The 15,950-nt window shown below is 43.8% G+C and overlaps 7 protein-coding genes across 7 annotated transcripts; 2 read left to right on the forward strand and 5 right to left on the reverse strand.

Annotated features, from left to right (window-relative positions):
• Positions 1 to 533: 533 nt before the first annotated feature.
• On the reverse strand, positions 534 to 1,774 carry O0I10_009620 (uncharacterized protein; the record flags this gene model as incomplete). Its single annotated transcript, XM_058489607.1, has 4 exons — positions 534 to 704; positions 767 to 1,165; positions 1,227 to 1,637; positions 1,706 to 1,774. 4 exons carry the CDS (start codon positions 1,772 to 1,774, stop codon positions 534 to 536), a joined length of 1,050 nt encoding a protein of 349 aa, XP_058339643.1.
• An 893-nt stretch (positions 1,775 to 2,667) lies between these two features.
• On the reverse strand, positions 2,668 to 4,680 carry O0I10_009621 (uncharacterized protein; the record flags this gene model as incomplete). The annotated part of the gene is made up of 7 exons (XM_058489608.1): positions 2,668 to 2,844; positions 2,906 to 3,045; positions 3,107 to 3,327; positions 3,382 to 3,494; positions 3,549 to 3,817; positions 3,878 to 4,139; positions 4,207 to 4,680. The coding sequence occupies 7 exons, from the start codon at positions 4,678 to 4,680 to the stop codon at positions 2,668 to 2,670; spliced, it is 1,656 nt and encodes a 551-aa protein (XP_058339644.1).
• Positions 4,681 to 5,062: 382 nt separating this feature from the next.
• Positions 5,063 to 5,866, forward strand: O0I10_009622 (uncharacterized protein; the record flags this gene model as incomplete). Its single annotated transcript, XM_058489609.1, has 5 exons — positions 5,063 to 5,192; positions 5,319 to 5,528; positions 5,599 to 5,669; positions 5,722 to 5,761; positions 5,841 to 5,866. The coding sequence occupies 5 exons, from the start codon at positions 5,063 to 5,065 to the stop codon at positions 5,864 to 5,866; spliced, it is 477 nt and encodes a 158-aa protein (XP_058339645.1).
• Positions 5,867 to 6,746: 880 nt separating this feature from the next.
• Positions 6,747 to 9,983, reverse strand: O0I10_009623 (uncharacterized protein; the record flags this gene model as incomplete). The annotated part of the gene is made up of 2 exons (XM_058489610.1): positions 6,747 to 9,502; positions 9,563 to 9,983. The coding sequence occupies 2 exons, from the start codon at positions 9,981 to 9,983 to the stop codon at positions 6,747 to 6,749; spliced, it is 3,177 nt and encodes a 1,058-aa protein (XP_058339646.1).
• Positions 9,984 to 10,924: 941 nt separating this feature from the next.
• On the reverse strand, positions 10,925 to 13,292 carry O0I10_009624 (uncharacterized protein; the record flags this gene model as incomplete). Its single annotated transcript, XM_058489611.1, has 7 exons — positions 10,925 to 11,149; positions 11,210 to 11,677; positions 11,730 to 11,978; positions 12,036 to 12,550; positions 12,611 to 12,770; positions 12,825 to 13,101; positions 13,168 to 13,292. 7 exons carry the CDS (start codon positions 13,290 to 13,292, stop codon positions 10,925 to 10,927), a joined length of 2,019 nt encoding a protein of 672 aa, XP_058339647.1.
• Positions 13,293 to 14,153: 861 nt separating this feature from the next.
• O0I10_009625 (uncharacterized protein) lies at positions 14,154 to 15,038 on the forward strand (the record flags this gene model as incomplete). The annotated part of the gene is made up of 1 exon (XM_058489612.1): positions 14,154 to 15,038. The coding sequence occupies one exon, from the start codon at positions 14,154 to 14,156 to the stop codon at positions 15,036 to 15,038; it is 885 nt and encodes a 294-aa protein (XP_058339648.1).
• A 146-nt stretch (positions 15,039 to 15,184) lies between these two features.
• O0I10_009626 (uncharacterized protein) lies at positions 15,185 to 15,706 on the reverse strand (the record flags this gene model as incomplete). Its single annotated transcript, XM_058489613.1, has 1 exon — positions 15,185 to 15,706. One exon carries the CDS (start codon positions 15,704 to 15,706, stop codon positions 15,185 to 15,187), a length of 522 nt encoding a protein of 173 aa, XP_058339649.1.
• Between the last annotated feature and the right edge of the window lie 244 nt (positions 15,707 to 15,950).

Below are 15,950 nucleotides of genomic sequence, written 5' to 3' on the forward strand. Positions count from 1 at the left end.
GCTTGGCAAAGGAGCACGCGCGTATGGGTGTGTGTATATATAAACCATGGAGAATCACCTGCTTCGTACTGCTACAATGATGGTGACACCACCTTTTTTTTGACGCCATCCATCTACCCAGTAAGCGTGAGACATTGTATCTTTTCCCTTAGTCTCGGATATGCCAAGACAAATCCTGTGCATGATAATAGTTACAATAGGGTGATGGTGATTTGACATGCACGCATGCAACTCGCCAAGCATCTACTTGGAAATCAAGAACCACCTCGTTCCTCAAGATACGGTGACAAACGCGATGCTGCACACCCTGCATAATGCTCACGCATCACACATCACCATTGCATAGAAAAATCTGCCATTCGATCACATGTCGAATTTACACATGGCTGAGGAAGATAGCCTGTCTTGGCAATCAAAATAGACAATAAACATCAAATCTTCTGGAGGACCCTAAAGCCATATATTGCATCATGATCTGGCTAGAAATGTACGATTCGAATATTGAAGGGTGTTTATTATTTAAAGAACTTCATTTACATTGGGATGAGAGGTTTGGGAACATAAGGTTCCTCAAGATACTTGATTTCCTCTTCAGTTAATTTCACCTTGAGAGAAGCAATGGCGTCGTGAAGATGAGCTTCCTTGCTGATACCAACAATGGGAGCAGTGACATAAGGCTTGCTAAGCAACCAAGCAAGGGAAACCTGCAAAAAGGCAATCCATGAGTTTTCCATAATCTCCCAATGTACCACTTTAAATCTTGTACCTGTGCAGAGCTGACACCCTTCTTTTCAGCAATCTCGCCCACGCGTTCAACAATCATGTTGTCAGCATCAAGCATGCGATTCATGCCTTGGAATACATCATTCTCGGAACGTTCGGTCTTGGTCTTTCTGCCAGCGAGTTTTCCCATAGCAAGGGGTGACCATGGAATACCACCAATACCAGCATCCAATGAGTAGGGGATCACTTCGCGTTCTTCTTCACGATACACCAAGTTGTAAAGGTTTTGCATGCTAACAAACTTGGTCCATCCATTCTTTTCGGCAATGTTGTTGGCCTTTTGGAATTCCCAGGCATGCATTGAGCTGGCACCAATATAGCGAACCTTGCCAGATTTGACCAAGTCATGTAATGCTTCCATAGTCTCTTCAATAGGAGTATTCTAGACGTATAACAATATGAGTTTTGTTATCCCGCACATGTATCAATTGATGAGTTATTACCTGATCGAAGCGGTGAATCTGATAAAGATCGATGTAGTCTACATCAAGACGTTTGAGAGAAGCATCACATGCATCGAAAATATGCTTGCGGGAAAGGCCAAAGCGGTTGACGAGTTGAGGATCCTTGCTCATAGCTTCTGGAGACAAGTTGACAGGGGTACTTCCTTCGAGCACCGGGAAGCACACCTTGGTGGCAACGACAATGCGATCACGTGGCATGTTGAATTGCTTGATAGCCTTGCCAAGAATCTCCTCGCTTCGACCGTTGGAGTATACGTCGGCAGTGTCGAAAAAGTTGATTCCAGCATCATAGGCTTTCTTAATCATAGCAAGTGACTCTTCAATGTTCAAGGCCCAACCATTCCAATTCTTGTCACCATATGACATGAAACCCAAACAAATGCGGGAGACCTTTTTTTTTTTACGTAAAGCAATCGTCAGTATGTTTGGGTTGGTATGCGATTCTATATTCAACTTACGCGAAGACCAGTCTTGCCCAAACGAGCATATTCCATAGCGGTGGCGTCGTTATTGTTGTTGTTGCTCATGATGATGATATGTACGAAAAAGTGTTATGGTATGTTGTAAGTCGAACGGTGATCCTACCCTATGCCCACTTTATATACCAACCCTTGGGAATCCAGGCAGGGTACGTAACTTCTTTTCCAAACTAGGGTCTGAGTCGTCAGCGTATACCTTTTCAAGGATAATAATGAACCTAGTGCGATCTCCTTGTTCGATCGAAGGCAGTCTGTACATTAGATTCACCCCCCCTTACTACGTTTTCGGAAACTGGATGCGTAATCATTCACTTATCCTAGGCCAATGATGAATGAACATCACTCTTTGCAAGGATATGGCAGCAAGAGTAACACATTTGCTCAATGGCCCGACTTTGCCGAATCCCAGCCATCCACTCACAATACCTTTAACACCCCTTTGCTTTTCCTCTTCAGCTGAAAATGTATCCTACACATTGTATTGTCCTATAATTACATATATTCGTCGAAACATGTCTAGCTTAATATACATGCGCCACCTGTCAAACAGCCGATCAAATCAAATATGGGGTATCATGTGCATTACCGAAAACCTGGTATCGTTTTGGTGACGCGTAGCCTTCCATTTTTGGTAGTGAAGCGAATCGCTCTCAAAGATCACCTAAGCTACCTGAAGCGGTATTGTGGATTCGGAAACATGTAGTAGAGTCTCCCTCAACTTTTGTATCACCAAACGCAAAGCACATACCACCACCTTTTCATGAGATTGTCAACCGGAGAAGATGGCGTTTCAATAGAGTAGCTAGAACTAATAAAGCAAGCACAGGTATTTTGAAGTTGAAAGCAATGCATGGTAATAGTTTATTACGTGGTTAAATGTTATGACAGGTTTCTTTTCTCTCTTCCAAATCAAGGCAGAATGCCCCTTTGTATCTAATGTATCAAACAACAAAGGAATCTAATCCAAGCCCACAAACATTGAACGGCTCCGGGCCATCTTGTCGGAAAATGATACGGATTGCCCGTATTGAGTCAACATCTTGTCCACATTCAAGACCAATACGCAACCGTGGTGGGACATGGTGCCAACCGGACGTAGACTTGGTTTTACACGTGACCTACAACCAAGCAATAAAGTTAAAACATGGCTCATTCTTCATTGGATGGCATGTAGCTTACCCATTCATTGCCGTCTTTGGACACCTCTACACCAAACAAGCCCTCTGCATGCTGAATATCATTACATGTATAGATTTGCAATAATTCCGGCCGTATGTCTCCCATTAATATCAAGCCAAAGTAGTCGCCCCTTTTGGGTTCTACAATGGAGCTTGTGTTAGCATGTGGACGCAGCGACGAATCCGCCTATTCCCAGCTTACTTTCAAAGGTATTCCAGCAAGTATTAGGATCCTGATCGACAGCCATATGATACGCATGTTCAGCAAAGAATTCGTGGGTGGGTATGTTGCCAATGGTGTCGTATGTCTTTTCCCAATCAGGGATACTGGTCACTTCAGTGCGATTGAATGTCAGGTTACTTGGATCCGGGATAAAGTCCATGTTGGTGATAAACATGCATCGATCATTGGTGCACGATGCTCTAATAAAGGGTATGTTAATTGAAGTATGATTCATGTTTTGTATCGTAATTTACCTCACATCACGTTCATCCAATGTTGGTACTTCCTCTGATCGTTCGAAAAAGTCTTTGGGTGCATCTGATAAATCCGCTTCCAGCGTGCGTTGCATACGTCGTGCAGCTTGTAACTATGGATACACTGTTAGCAGAGGTTTAAAAGGTACACTTCCTTTCCTACTTACGATATTTGAGTATACACGAGATGACCATTCTGTTGATGGTTGTTGGGTGATTGTTGATTCATCCAAAGCAGTAGAAGCAGCAGAGTGGATAGGATTTTCAAGAATCCAGGGATACTGGTTTGTCCATAATGCAAAGTATATATCTGCCAATCGGATCCTGTCCTTGCCAAGCGACGATTTACCCATCTTTGTCAAGAACGTCTGCGCTTCGGTCCTTGGTAAAAATGTGCCATATTGAAGATCGACATAACCTGAATGCATCGAGACCTCTAACAAACAAAGTGTGCATTAGTTGATTGTCGTTTACCAAGCAATCTCCATGTTCATACCAGAGTTACGGAAGCGTCGCCGAACTTGATCCAGATAAAGAGTAGGTGGAGAATGAGCGTGAATCAAGGTTGGGAATCGAATCATGTTCAAGTATAAGGTGTCCATATTCGGATTGATCCATGTATCATCTTGCATGAAGCATGTGTCAAACGATGCCATTGCGCATGTGGTGAACCTCGCAAAGCTTCCAAGATGCTCGTTCTTTTCATCAAAGATTTCAATGTTGATATGTGATGCCTTATTGATATCCAATGCAAGTTGCTATCAGAATTCAAAGGGGCGGGGGGTTTGAGTATACATGGATGCTAGATCTCGCACACATACATACCTCCACTGTTAGCTTTTGCCTTGTCATCGGATTATGGATATAAATCTCGCGAATGAATGGATATCGTAACAAATGATGCACGACACGCACAACCTTGTCTGGATCTTGTGATATGCGATAGATGACAGCTGTCACTGCTTTCAAATCGCTATTACGACTGAGGGCGTCTGTCATAAACATGCCAGGTGTAAACGCACTCTGTTGTTGTTCATTGTCATTGTCGAGTGTGGTAGGCCAAACAGGCAAGTCAATGCGATAGGATGTTGGCTCACGTTGCGAATCAGAGCCTTGCGAATCGGCAGAACGGGAACTGTTGCTGGTGGTTGAGCCGAGGAAAAGAAAGATAAGAATGCCGATACTGATCAAGGCAAGTCGTTTCCGATGATGGAGAAGCCAAGATGTAACATTGGGAGCAGGCGAATTGTCATGGTGTCGTCGTCGGAAAAGAGGAAGCTGTTTACTGCTATTGTTCATGGTGCTTGTATCAATGGCCCACCCATATGTGTAAAGAAAAGGTATAGATCCCCTTCTCCTCTGCTCTAAGCTAATTCTCTTCCCAAATCCTTGTGCAACCAAGTCATGATGAATTAAGTTTAGGGTGATTGGGTATTGGGTATGGAGGATAGATACACGGGTCTATTGCATGATTCAAACTCGGAACATTCCTCTACAATAAAGTGTAGTCTTTGATAATGTATTTCTAATGGCTATGATTCATATTGTTATAGTGGGGCACGACATCCAGGTTCAAGATCTTTGTAGGACCTACTGATGTCACCTACAAAAAATCACCTCTTAAGCAAGCAAGTGGATTTATTAGTGTTGATTTTCCATCACTTCGACTCCGTACTCCAGAATGCTTGACCACCTTATCAATCATGATAGCACTTCCCACGCCCACTCTTATATAAACAAGGCTGTTGTCACCAACACCGTCATTCGCCCTTTCTTTCTACTAGTACTCATATCGTCATTAAGGGCTTTTCGTAAGTCTCAAGGGGAGTCTTTTTTATGTGATTCCAGAAATGAGGGTACCCATGTATCCATTTATGTAGCTCACTTCATTGCTTTACGTTGTGTTCCTTCATGAATCCTTTGAGGCTCCTTTGTAGGTGACAAAGGTACATGCCATATCACACTAGAAAGAAATCGTCAAGGTCGCCAAGATGTCATTCTATCATGGTTACGCGGAGGACATTTCGCCAAAAACATCGGATTTGCTAAAGTGAAGCGTATCGAAGAGCGAGCAAATAGCTCAAAGTTTAGCAAGTCAGCAGTTGAAAACAGGGAAGCAAAGGCATGTATTTCAATCCAGTCAGTCGGTAAGTAATGAACAAAGCACAATGGGATGCTTTTAAATGGTTTATAATACTGACTATTATATCTCTGTAGGCCGAACAAGCACTTTCTACATGACAAAACTTGTTGCGGATTATCTCTATGTGATCATTGAAATCGGAACTGTAATTACACCATCCTCGTTGGAGAACTTGACGCCTTACTTGATGGAATTAGGAACAATCAAGAATGTACTTTAAGACTTATTGTGTTGGTGGTGACGCGCGAGACGAGGAAAATCAAAAATTCAAATCGCACAATACTACTACAAGGTTGACATTGATCGAGGCCATCAGTCACTAGACACCGCTATGCATCCTAAAGCTAGCCATCAATCATTTTTCTTGTTACATACTTCATGTCGCTATTGCATGTCCAGTTCGTCTACAATAAACTATTTCAAGATATCTCTTACAACTGTGGCTTGCTGATTTACTGTATTATCTATTATCCTATTCAAGTGGGGCATGACATCCAGGTCCAAGATCTATGTATGAGCCAAGGCAGTGTAAGAACATTATAAAACTAAACAAGAAACAATGTATGTCTACTTGCGTGGGTTTCCCATTGGGTCGTTGATGAGGTTCCAAAAACAAGCCTTGTCTTTTCCACACTCTTCTTCTTCGATATGAGATGCTGCACAACATGCTTCGGTATTCATGAAATCCTTATTCGAGGTACAATCCACAACACCACGGTGTTCTTTATGATCCGCTCCCTTTTGGCTGGTCGCACTTGCAGCATTGAACAGCGTTAGAAACACAAGGAATGAACATATTACTGGTGACTGGTTGGCCATCATTGTGTTCGTTGTTTAAAGAAGAGGTAACGGCAAAAGAAAAAAAAGGGGAGAAGATGAAATTTGAGGGAGCTTGTTTTAGCCTCCATCAACAGTAACGTAAGGGGTATCCATGCAGGGGTGTCCACCTTCACTGCTTTTCACTTTTCATTCATCTTCAAGTATGTTGAGAACGAAGCACAGCTGACGCAAGAGATGATAAGTTATGAGCGCACAAAGCGTATAGCCACCATTGCCCCTGCTGAGGTTACAGTAACTGGTAATCTCAATGTCCACAAAGTCGTACTATCATCAACTTGAGATACGTATATACAAATGTTTATTAGGTAGGTTGTAAAAGGGATGGAATATTAAGCAATATATACAATCCAATAATGGTAAGAGATGAAACGAGAATGTAGAATTAAGGCGAGAGGATGAGAGCAGATACAGCAGCAACAACCTTTTCAGGGAACTGACGACTGGTCATGCGATCAAGAACCGAGCGTGCCTTGTTGACCATGCCATTATCAACATATGCACGGACCATTGCTTCATAAGTGCTTGGTTCACGTATCACAAGACTTCCTTTTCGAACTTGATCCTCACTATCTGCCATGCTGTCGAAAAGCCGTTCAGCCTTGTGCACCAATCCTTTTTCACCGTATCCACGTAGCAGCAAGTTCTCAATGTAAGGCGACGAGCTCTTGCTGATGCGACGACTCATTTGGGCATATAAGATTTCGGCACGCTCCAATTGGTCATTGGTGATGAGTGCGTCAAGCATAGCCTGGTATACAGCCTCCATTCCTTCCTCGTTGTTCTTGCGTGTATGCATCACTTGATCAAACACCTTTTGAGCATTCTTGATATCCTTGAGCACTGTGCCATATGCATAAATGAGGGTTGCATAATGAGTGGGCTGCGAATGGATGCCATCGTCCTTGTACATGCTTGTGAGTAAGTCCTGCGCCATATCCATGCGATGTGGAGCCAACATGGCATATGCTTCCATAAGCAGCTTGTAAGTGTGTACGGATGGATGAATCTTGTGCTTGCGTAATTGCTGGAAATAATACAACGCACGATCCCGGTTGGGTTGCTGGCGAACATAAAACTGGATCATGTTGTTGAATGGCCCAATACGTAGCTGACCACAATGCTCCACCATGTCATCAAAGAAGCGACAAGCATGAGACTCGGATCCAGCTCGCACAGCAGCAGCAATGACGGCACCATAGGTGATCGTGTTAGGCGTCAACCCGAACAATTGTTGCATCTCGCCAAATAGTCGAAGCACCACCTCAAGCTTGCGAGCCTTGGCCAACTTTGAAATAACGACATTGTAAAAGAACGTGGTAGGTTTGACATGATGTCGCTTGGCTTCTTCATAGATAGTCAATGCATCGGTAGCTTCATCCACTGTATTGGTGGTCTTGGCAGCACCCACCAGAAGGCTAGCGTACGCGTTGCTGTCAGGGTATTGACCCATGCGCTTGATGTTGTCATAGTAACGCTTGGCACGGACCATATCGCCTTGCTGTGCATATCCAATAAGCATACTGTTGGTAGCCATGTATACACCACGCTCATCGCCATGCTTGTTGTATATATCAATGCACGTGTCATAAAGATACTGTGCCAACTGGAGTTGTCCTTGCTTGCCAGCCAAAGCAATAGCATCACGAATAGGCTCAGGGGTAGGTACTTGGCCAACATCCACCAGCTCGTCCACCATACACTTGACATTCTGCACTGAGACTCCACGAGTCAACGCACGAAGAAGTTGACGAGCCAAGTCGCAACATGCTGATCGCCATGTCCTTTGAGCCGAGTCGTCCGATAAGCATGCCAATACCCGTGAAGACAAGTCGCCATTGACATTGGCAATGATACCCTTGCTGCCTTGTTGTTGACGATGCACCAATGCCACAATCCAATCAGCAAACGCCTTGTCACCTTGAAGCACCAAAAGAGCAGCCTCGCATAGCAAATGGAATTCCTTGGATGATAAACAAGAAGGGATGTCTTGCTGATAACTGGCCAAAAGAGGCGACGCCAATGCACGTGTCAAACCCACATCAGATGACGTCAAGCCATGCACCACAGCCACTGCAGTCGACCATGATGGAGTATGATGAGTGAGCACGTCAATGGACATATCATAAAGACGTGGACAAGCCTTGGTCAAAGAACGGGCCGACATGTGGTTTATCACGTGATGCAATGCGTCAAATGCACGACTCCACTGTTGACGCTTGCAAAAGTAATACACAAGCTGTTGGGCAAGGACTGGATCAGGTTCCAAATGAGCCTCATGCATATCCCGTTGCACCACGACACTGAATGCTCGATCACCATCACCATGCTTGAGACAAAGTACTGCATAATTGGCCAGATTTCCATATGCCTTGCTAACGTCATGCTGCTTAATCAAGGCTTCATACACAGCTGTTGCTTGATCAAACTCATTTTGGTGACAGTATGCTGATAAGATGGGACCCAAAGAACTGGCATCGGTGGTTGCCATGGTATCCACAAATCGTTTCGCTTGATCCAGTTGGCCATGGCTACAGTAGTATCGAATGACGGCATTGTTGCTTGGCAAGGTCACATGCATATGTTGTTGAATCAAGTCGATTGCCAAATCCACCTCGTCACACTTCAAGTAGGCATCCACCATGGCTCCATAAACAAGCTGACATTGACCATCGTATTCGTGAAATAGTGTGCGTGCTGCTGCAAGATCGCCAGCGCGGCCCAATGCATTGATCAAAGCCTGATATGTGGCGTGGTGATTTCCATGGATGTGCTGCATATGCCGGTAAACGAACATGACGGCATCCGTGCTATCATTGTGGTGCGAGAGAGCACGTAGCAACGCTGTAAAGGTATCGGGATCAATCGCTTCGGGTCCATGGATGGCTACTGCTGTGCAAAAAAGCTCGAATGCTCGGCTGTGATTACGCTCCTGCTCCAACTGCGCCATATCATTCTCGAGTTCCTCAATCACGGGCTTCAAGAAACCGTCATCATCAAATTCAGCTGCTCTTGTTGCTTGACGCTTGAGCATGGCCAATGTCTTGTGTACTTCACCATCGCGTTTGCATAAGGCTTGCACCATGGTGGAGAATGTAACAGCACTCGCTTGTACATTGGCGATACTCATGTCCTGGTATACTATAGTACGTGGCGTAAGTATATAAATATCGGTATGATGAAGATGTTTTGCTTACATACCTTGAAGCATAGATGATAATGGAGAACCTTCACGACGGTACAATACATGTGCTTCAAGTACAAGATGATAGCATTTTTCAGACATCATGGTGTTTTGTTGCTGTTGCTGTTGTTCGAGAATAGAGGAATATTCATTCATGATAGCCTTAAGCTGACCCTGTTGCTTGGCAGCTGCAAGCCGTTCATATGCGCTGTTGTTTTCGTCTTCATCAAGAAGTTGCGGTGTATTGAGAGGAGAAGGCGGAGGTGTTGGAAGATCAGCAGGTGTATGGTGTGTAGGAGATGAGGTTGCCTTGGTCAAAAGGTCTTCAGATGAACGGCGTTGACGTCGTGATGATGAGGATGATGATGAGGAGGAGGATGAACGTGTATGGTGATGGCTGTTACGACGGTAGTTGCTTTTAGTGGCGTTGCGAGGCATAATGTAATGATGAGAAGGGTGAAAGATGATATAAAGTAAAGGGAAGTTGATCATTATCATAATCGACGATGCCTAGCTTTATATATCAGCAGATGGCAATTGATGGCATCTTGACTTTGAGGATTTGCGTGTATCGCCGGCAATGATGGTGTTGTTTTATCTGATGGACGTAGTGGATAGATAGGGTATTGAGAAGATAAGCCAATCACGGCTTGGCCCTAAATCAGATCGGTTATCAGATTTCAACTACTGATTCCAGTCCGCTCTTTAAGCCCCTCCCCCAAATTTACAAATTGGGTCGCTTTTCTTACTCCAATGTTCCTGCGTGCGCATAGGCATGAATATTTATCAGATCGGCTCACGAAACAGCATGAATCCAAGCATGTGCATGTAACACACATACAAAGGGAACATACAAACAGCAAATTTATTTGTAATCGCTATGTTTCAACCACAACCCCATCCATGAGCATCCTTATAACATCAAGTATCTTTATTGAAGCTACCATCTTACGCTTTTAAGCGATCCAAGTGATTATCAAATGCATGCTAAGTGGATTAAAAACCGTTTTGCTAATCGATCCAGTTACACGATCTTCAATAATTGACTCCAGATCTGATAATCAAGTCGCCTGATTTGAGAACATGATCCACACTATCTGGTTACTCAGAGAGGTCTTAGTTTTGGTATTCATGCGAGGTGTGTGTAGTTGATGATATTAATACCAGCACATAGCATACTCCTTGTGTCACCCCTCATTCATTCTTTTTTCCTTGCTAATTACAAAGAGATATTGTATCATGTCCGCATCGAAAACTATCGCCACCCCATATATCCAATTCCCAAATAATGCGACCAACAAATGCAAAACAAAGCCGTTGAGGATGCATAAAAACAATGTAATACAAGATGAATGAAAATGTGTCTATAAAGAAAGTATTTAGGCTCTTCGTTTGAGCAAGCAATAATCTCCCCATGCGAGGCCGCGTGCGCCTGGGACGAAAAATGCACGAGAAAGGCGGTTGGAGTTGGCTGTATCCAAAATTGGTTCGCAGTCAAGGATTTCCCAATTCTTCTCGTCTTGGATAAATCGTGGTTCACGTGGCGACCAGGGTCGCAAAGGAAAGTCAGCATCGACCAAGTAATCGCATTGATCAATATCAACCTATCAACACAAAGATCGTCAATAAAATACTGTATACTGACATTGCCTTTTCTTGCTTACGTAAATCGAAGGATCTTCCTTGTTGTAGCTGTTGAATCCAGGTTGGATGGTACGTGCACCCTTAAAGGCGAATTGACGAGCACGATAAGACAATTGTTTTCCATCTTCTTCATAATCAGCCGTCTCAAAATCAGGCAAGAAATGCTTTGGGAGCATGCCTTCAAAATCGCTCTTGATGTATCGCAAACGCACGTCGTTGGGTAAAAAGTAGCTGCTTGGGAAACGATGCCACTCCTTGCCAACACACAAATTGATATCACCGACAGATGCATCGTAAGGGTAGTTTTCTTGGAGATAATTGAGATTGACAAGCTGATCAGGAGCACGTTCCTTCCACAAGGCACTATACACACGCTGGGGGGCACGGTAGCGGGTAGCCAAAGCAGCAATGCGTGATACTGAGATGAGAGCGTACACGGCCAGAATTGCTAAAGACACATATCGCACCAATGCAGCTCGTACCATGATCTAATCAAATCTGATCAGCTCATGTAAAATCCTTTTTTCATCCAATACTTACGCTTGCACCAAGACGACGAGCACCACGGCTTGCCCAACCACGGAACAAAAAGATTGAAATGGAAGCGTTAAGGGCAATGAAAGGATAAGCGACATACAAAAAGCGTTCTTCCTTGTGTGGTTGCAGAGTGAAGATGGTGAACCAAATGTAAAAGGGTAGTAGCTTGATTGCCAATAGAATGTAAGGCCATGCAGCATCCAACTTGCTGGTTCCCGGAAGACGTTCACGGTCAACATAAGCAGCAATTAACTAAAACGCATGGTAAGTTGATATCCTTTTCCACGACTCAATGAATGAGTTACTTACGGCAAATGGAGCGGATGCAAGAGCGAGCAAAAAGAGAATGTTGAAGTTGAGGAAGCCATTGAGGATATAATAGTACCAAGGCTCAGTACCAAAAATATCGGGGCCTTGACCCACACCACCAAAGACATTATAAAGCACAATGTTGAGCGGCACGAACATGAGGCGGCGATAGAACAAGTAATCAACCAACACAATTGGCACCGAGATACCAACAGCACACATAACCATCGTCTTTACGAGACGTAAAACACGTTGCATGCGCCAATTTTTGGGTCGTACCATGGGTGTAGGGCGACCTTGAGCATCGACAGTGCCATCTTGACCATAAACAACCAATTCTTCGATCACAAAAGGAACACCAACTACTGCGCTAAAAGGCCAACCCACCAAAGCGGCGATACCAAAACACATGACAGCATGGGATACACGTTTGTTGTTGGCTTGAACAGGTGGACGTAAAGTGTATGAGAAGGCGAGGAAAGTCATCAACATGGCAAATGAAGAGGGTAAAAAGGCTTGTAATAGAATTCATCATTAATACTCTTCTTGTTGACATGTTACGCCATTTTCCTTACCGGTAGAAGCATTAAACATGCCGGCACTGAAAAAGAGAGCAACAAAGACATAGCGGCCCACATGGGGGTTGATCTCCTCAGTGACTGTACGATAGAAACGTGCTTCGACATAGGCTGATGCTGCAGCAAATGCCAAACGGATCAAATAAAACATTTGCATCTAATCCCCAACTGTCAGTTTTTATCCTATGCATTATCCAATTGCCATCCTTACCTTGTGTGTTGCTACCATACTAGCTATCCATCCAGCCACAGCATGTACCATGACATAAGCCCAGCTACGAATACCGAACTCTGGAGAGTATTCCCAAGTCTGCATACCCGTGCCATGATGGATATAGTGCATAGGTTCCCAGTAGTTGTAGACCTCATCGCAATCTTGAATAACACCAAACAGTGCCGATGTACAGCGTGCAATCAATAGCAAACGGAAAGCCGAGTTGAGCGAAAATGTAAAGGTGCCAGCTTCAGTCAGCAAATCGCGAGCAGCTCTACCATAATAGTCATACCATTCGTTCAATAAAAGACCCCATCACAAGTACAGTGATCAAATTTACCTTGGACCGTTGACTTTGGGTCGGTTAGCAGCAGCAGCAGCAGCAGCAGCAGCTTCTTGTTTCTTGGCAGCCTTGTTGGCCTTTTTGTTTGACCTTGAACGCAATTGCTCCTGGTTGGAGGGCATAGCGTTGGGTTTATTGGATAACAAAAGAGTGCAAAAGAGGGAAAAACACAACCACGCGTATGAATATGGGATACGGCGGAATGGAATCAAGGCATTAACACCGATGGATGATGATGCCACGCGCGTTGTGCGGGGTGATGGATCCTAAAATGCCTCATTTAACAAGCTTTTTCCCGAGACACTATTGGACAAACGATGAAACACACGAGGCAATTCAATAGCTTTTGAAAATTGCAGCATATGGATTCATAGAAATTGATACAAGGACATACGATATTTCTGGTTATCTGTTTTGGGATAGTCAATACGCTTAAAGACATCTACTACTATTGCATATTTCGAAGATTGATAATTGCAGCACTAATCCTCTTAAAATTGAATCCCTTTCATCATGTGTTGGCGTCATTGTTAATAAATGTCGACCCAGATGCGTTGAAAACTTCCAATGATTGAATTTTGCGTAATGATGGGACTAAGTCTAGTATTGGAACGCTGCTAAAGTCTAAAGTGCGGCTTCCCTAAAAAGATGGGCGGTGTATTGGCATTGATAACTATCAACGCTCGGTGGGACGTGCTATATGTTTATAGGATGGGGTCCACAAGGAAACATCAATCATGATGACTCAATTTTGATACGACTGCTATTATGCATAACGTTGGTGAGATGCTTGGGATTACGCTTATCCGCTCCCAAGGAACATGGGATATCATTTCCTTATACGGAGATCCGGAGGGCCACTTGCTATTGGCTAGCTTAGTCATCCCGCGTAGATTTATAAAGTACGTAACAGTGAAGCTCTTTCTTTCTTTCTTGTACTGAACACACGCACATACTCACATACTCACTCACAATACATCAAGATGGCACAGCGATTCATCCCCTATTCCGTTGCTATGGTGACGCCTTTCACCAAATCGGGCACTTTGGATTTGGCAGCAGTTCCTGCTGTTGTCAAGTACTACATGGATCAAAATATCCCTGGCTTGCTTGTGAGCGGAACAACTGGTGAACAACACTGCATGACCATTGCTGAACGCAAGCAATTGTATAATGCTGTGGCCACTACAGCTGCTGGCAAGGTTCAATTATACGCTGGTGTTGCAGCTTTCAAAACGGAGGATGCCAAGGAATTAGCACAAGCAGCAAGAGATGCGGGATTTAATGGCATCATGCTTGGTTTCCCACCATATCGGATCCCATCGCAACAAGAAGCCGAGCAGTATGTGGCACAAGTAGCGGCAACGGTCAAAGAAGTACCGATCTTTTTGTACAACAACCCTCGTCGAAACGGCTTCAATGTTGAACCAGAAACCTTTGTGCGTATCGCAAAATCAGTGGATAATGTGTTTGGCCAAAAGGAAGCTGGCTACCCTGAAAATGTCAACAAGATGAAGACTGCTTTGAATGGTGATATTGCAAAATACAGCTTCCTTTCTGGTGACGATGCAGGTTTTGTCGATGCATACATTAACAAGGGATATACAAACATTACATCAATCGCAGGCAATGTCTATCCAAGTCAATTTAATAGCATTGTCGACCATTTGCTCAAGAAGGAGAATGATCAAGCCAAGCAGGTCATGGATAGCATTGCCCCTGGTATTGCTTTGCTTGGTAAGGCTGGCATGATTCAAAGCATCAAGTACATTTTACGCAAGAAAGGTGTACCTGTTGGATATTGCCCACCTCCTATTATGGATGTCAATGAGGAAACAAAGCAAGCATTAGATAAGATTTTCTTTTAATACATCCCACGATATCTATCATCTGTATAAACAAACAACATTTTAAGCTTGAAATCCCTGTACAATTGCAGTAAGAGTAATACAAATGAGATAGTCTATAAGTAAACTTGATATAACCATGCAACAACAAGATATGGTATGCCTATCTAGAGCGATTTGATCATAATATGATCCGTGTCCAACTTGTTTCCAACTTTGAAAGTATGAGCACCGACTTTGCGGAAACCTTGTTTTTCATAAAACTTGATAGCATTTGGGTTGTGTTCCCATACGCCGAGCCACATGGTCTTTTTACCCATCTTGTTGGCCGTAGCGATACATTCTGCCAATAGCTTCTTGCCCACACCCTTGCCTGCACATCGCTTATCGACATAAATGCGCTGCAACTCGATAGCATCTGGATCGCCTACAAAGTCGTAAACATCCTTGTTTTGACGTAGTTGGCAAAATGCTACAGGTTGGTTATCCTGATCGAATGCCATGTAGGTTGTGATAGTGGGGTCATTTAATTCCTTGGTTTGAATTTCAGGCTTGTAGGCTGAATCTAGGTACGACTGAAGATCGTCAGGAGGATTGTCTTCGGCAAACGTATCTGCAAACAAACGAGCACCCAATTTAGAAAGGGTCTCAGCATAGGAAGCATCAGGGATTACGATTTTGATATCCATGGTGTGTGAGAAAGAAGGGGATAAAGTCGGTAATAGAGATCTGCACAGGTTACAAACCTTTCAAATTCTGAATTCATTCCGCGGCTTTGTTTGACATGTTTACATAAGCCATACCGGATCAATTGATCCGATCCTGGCAATAATCCTAATAAGGCAACACTTGCCTTGTAAGTTACGATCACGTCCATACCGCAGCATTGACATCCTATCATCCCCACATTGACCGTCATCTCATTGGGTAAGT

The sequence above is a fragment of the Lichtheimia ornata genome (genome assembly GCF_029851405.1).
Source record: "Lichtheimia ornata isolate CBS 291.66 chromosome Unknown scaffold00057, whole genome shotgun sequence".
Lineage (NCBI taxonomy): Eukaryota > Fungi > Mucoromycota > Mucoromycetes > Mucorales > Lichtheimiaceae > Lichtheimia > Lichtheimia ornata.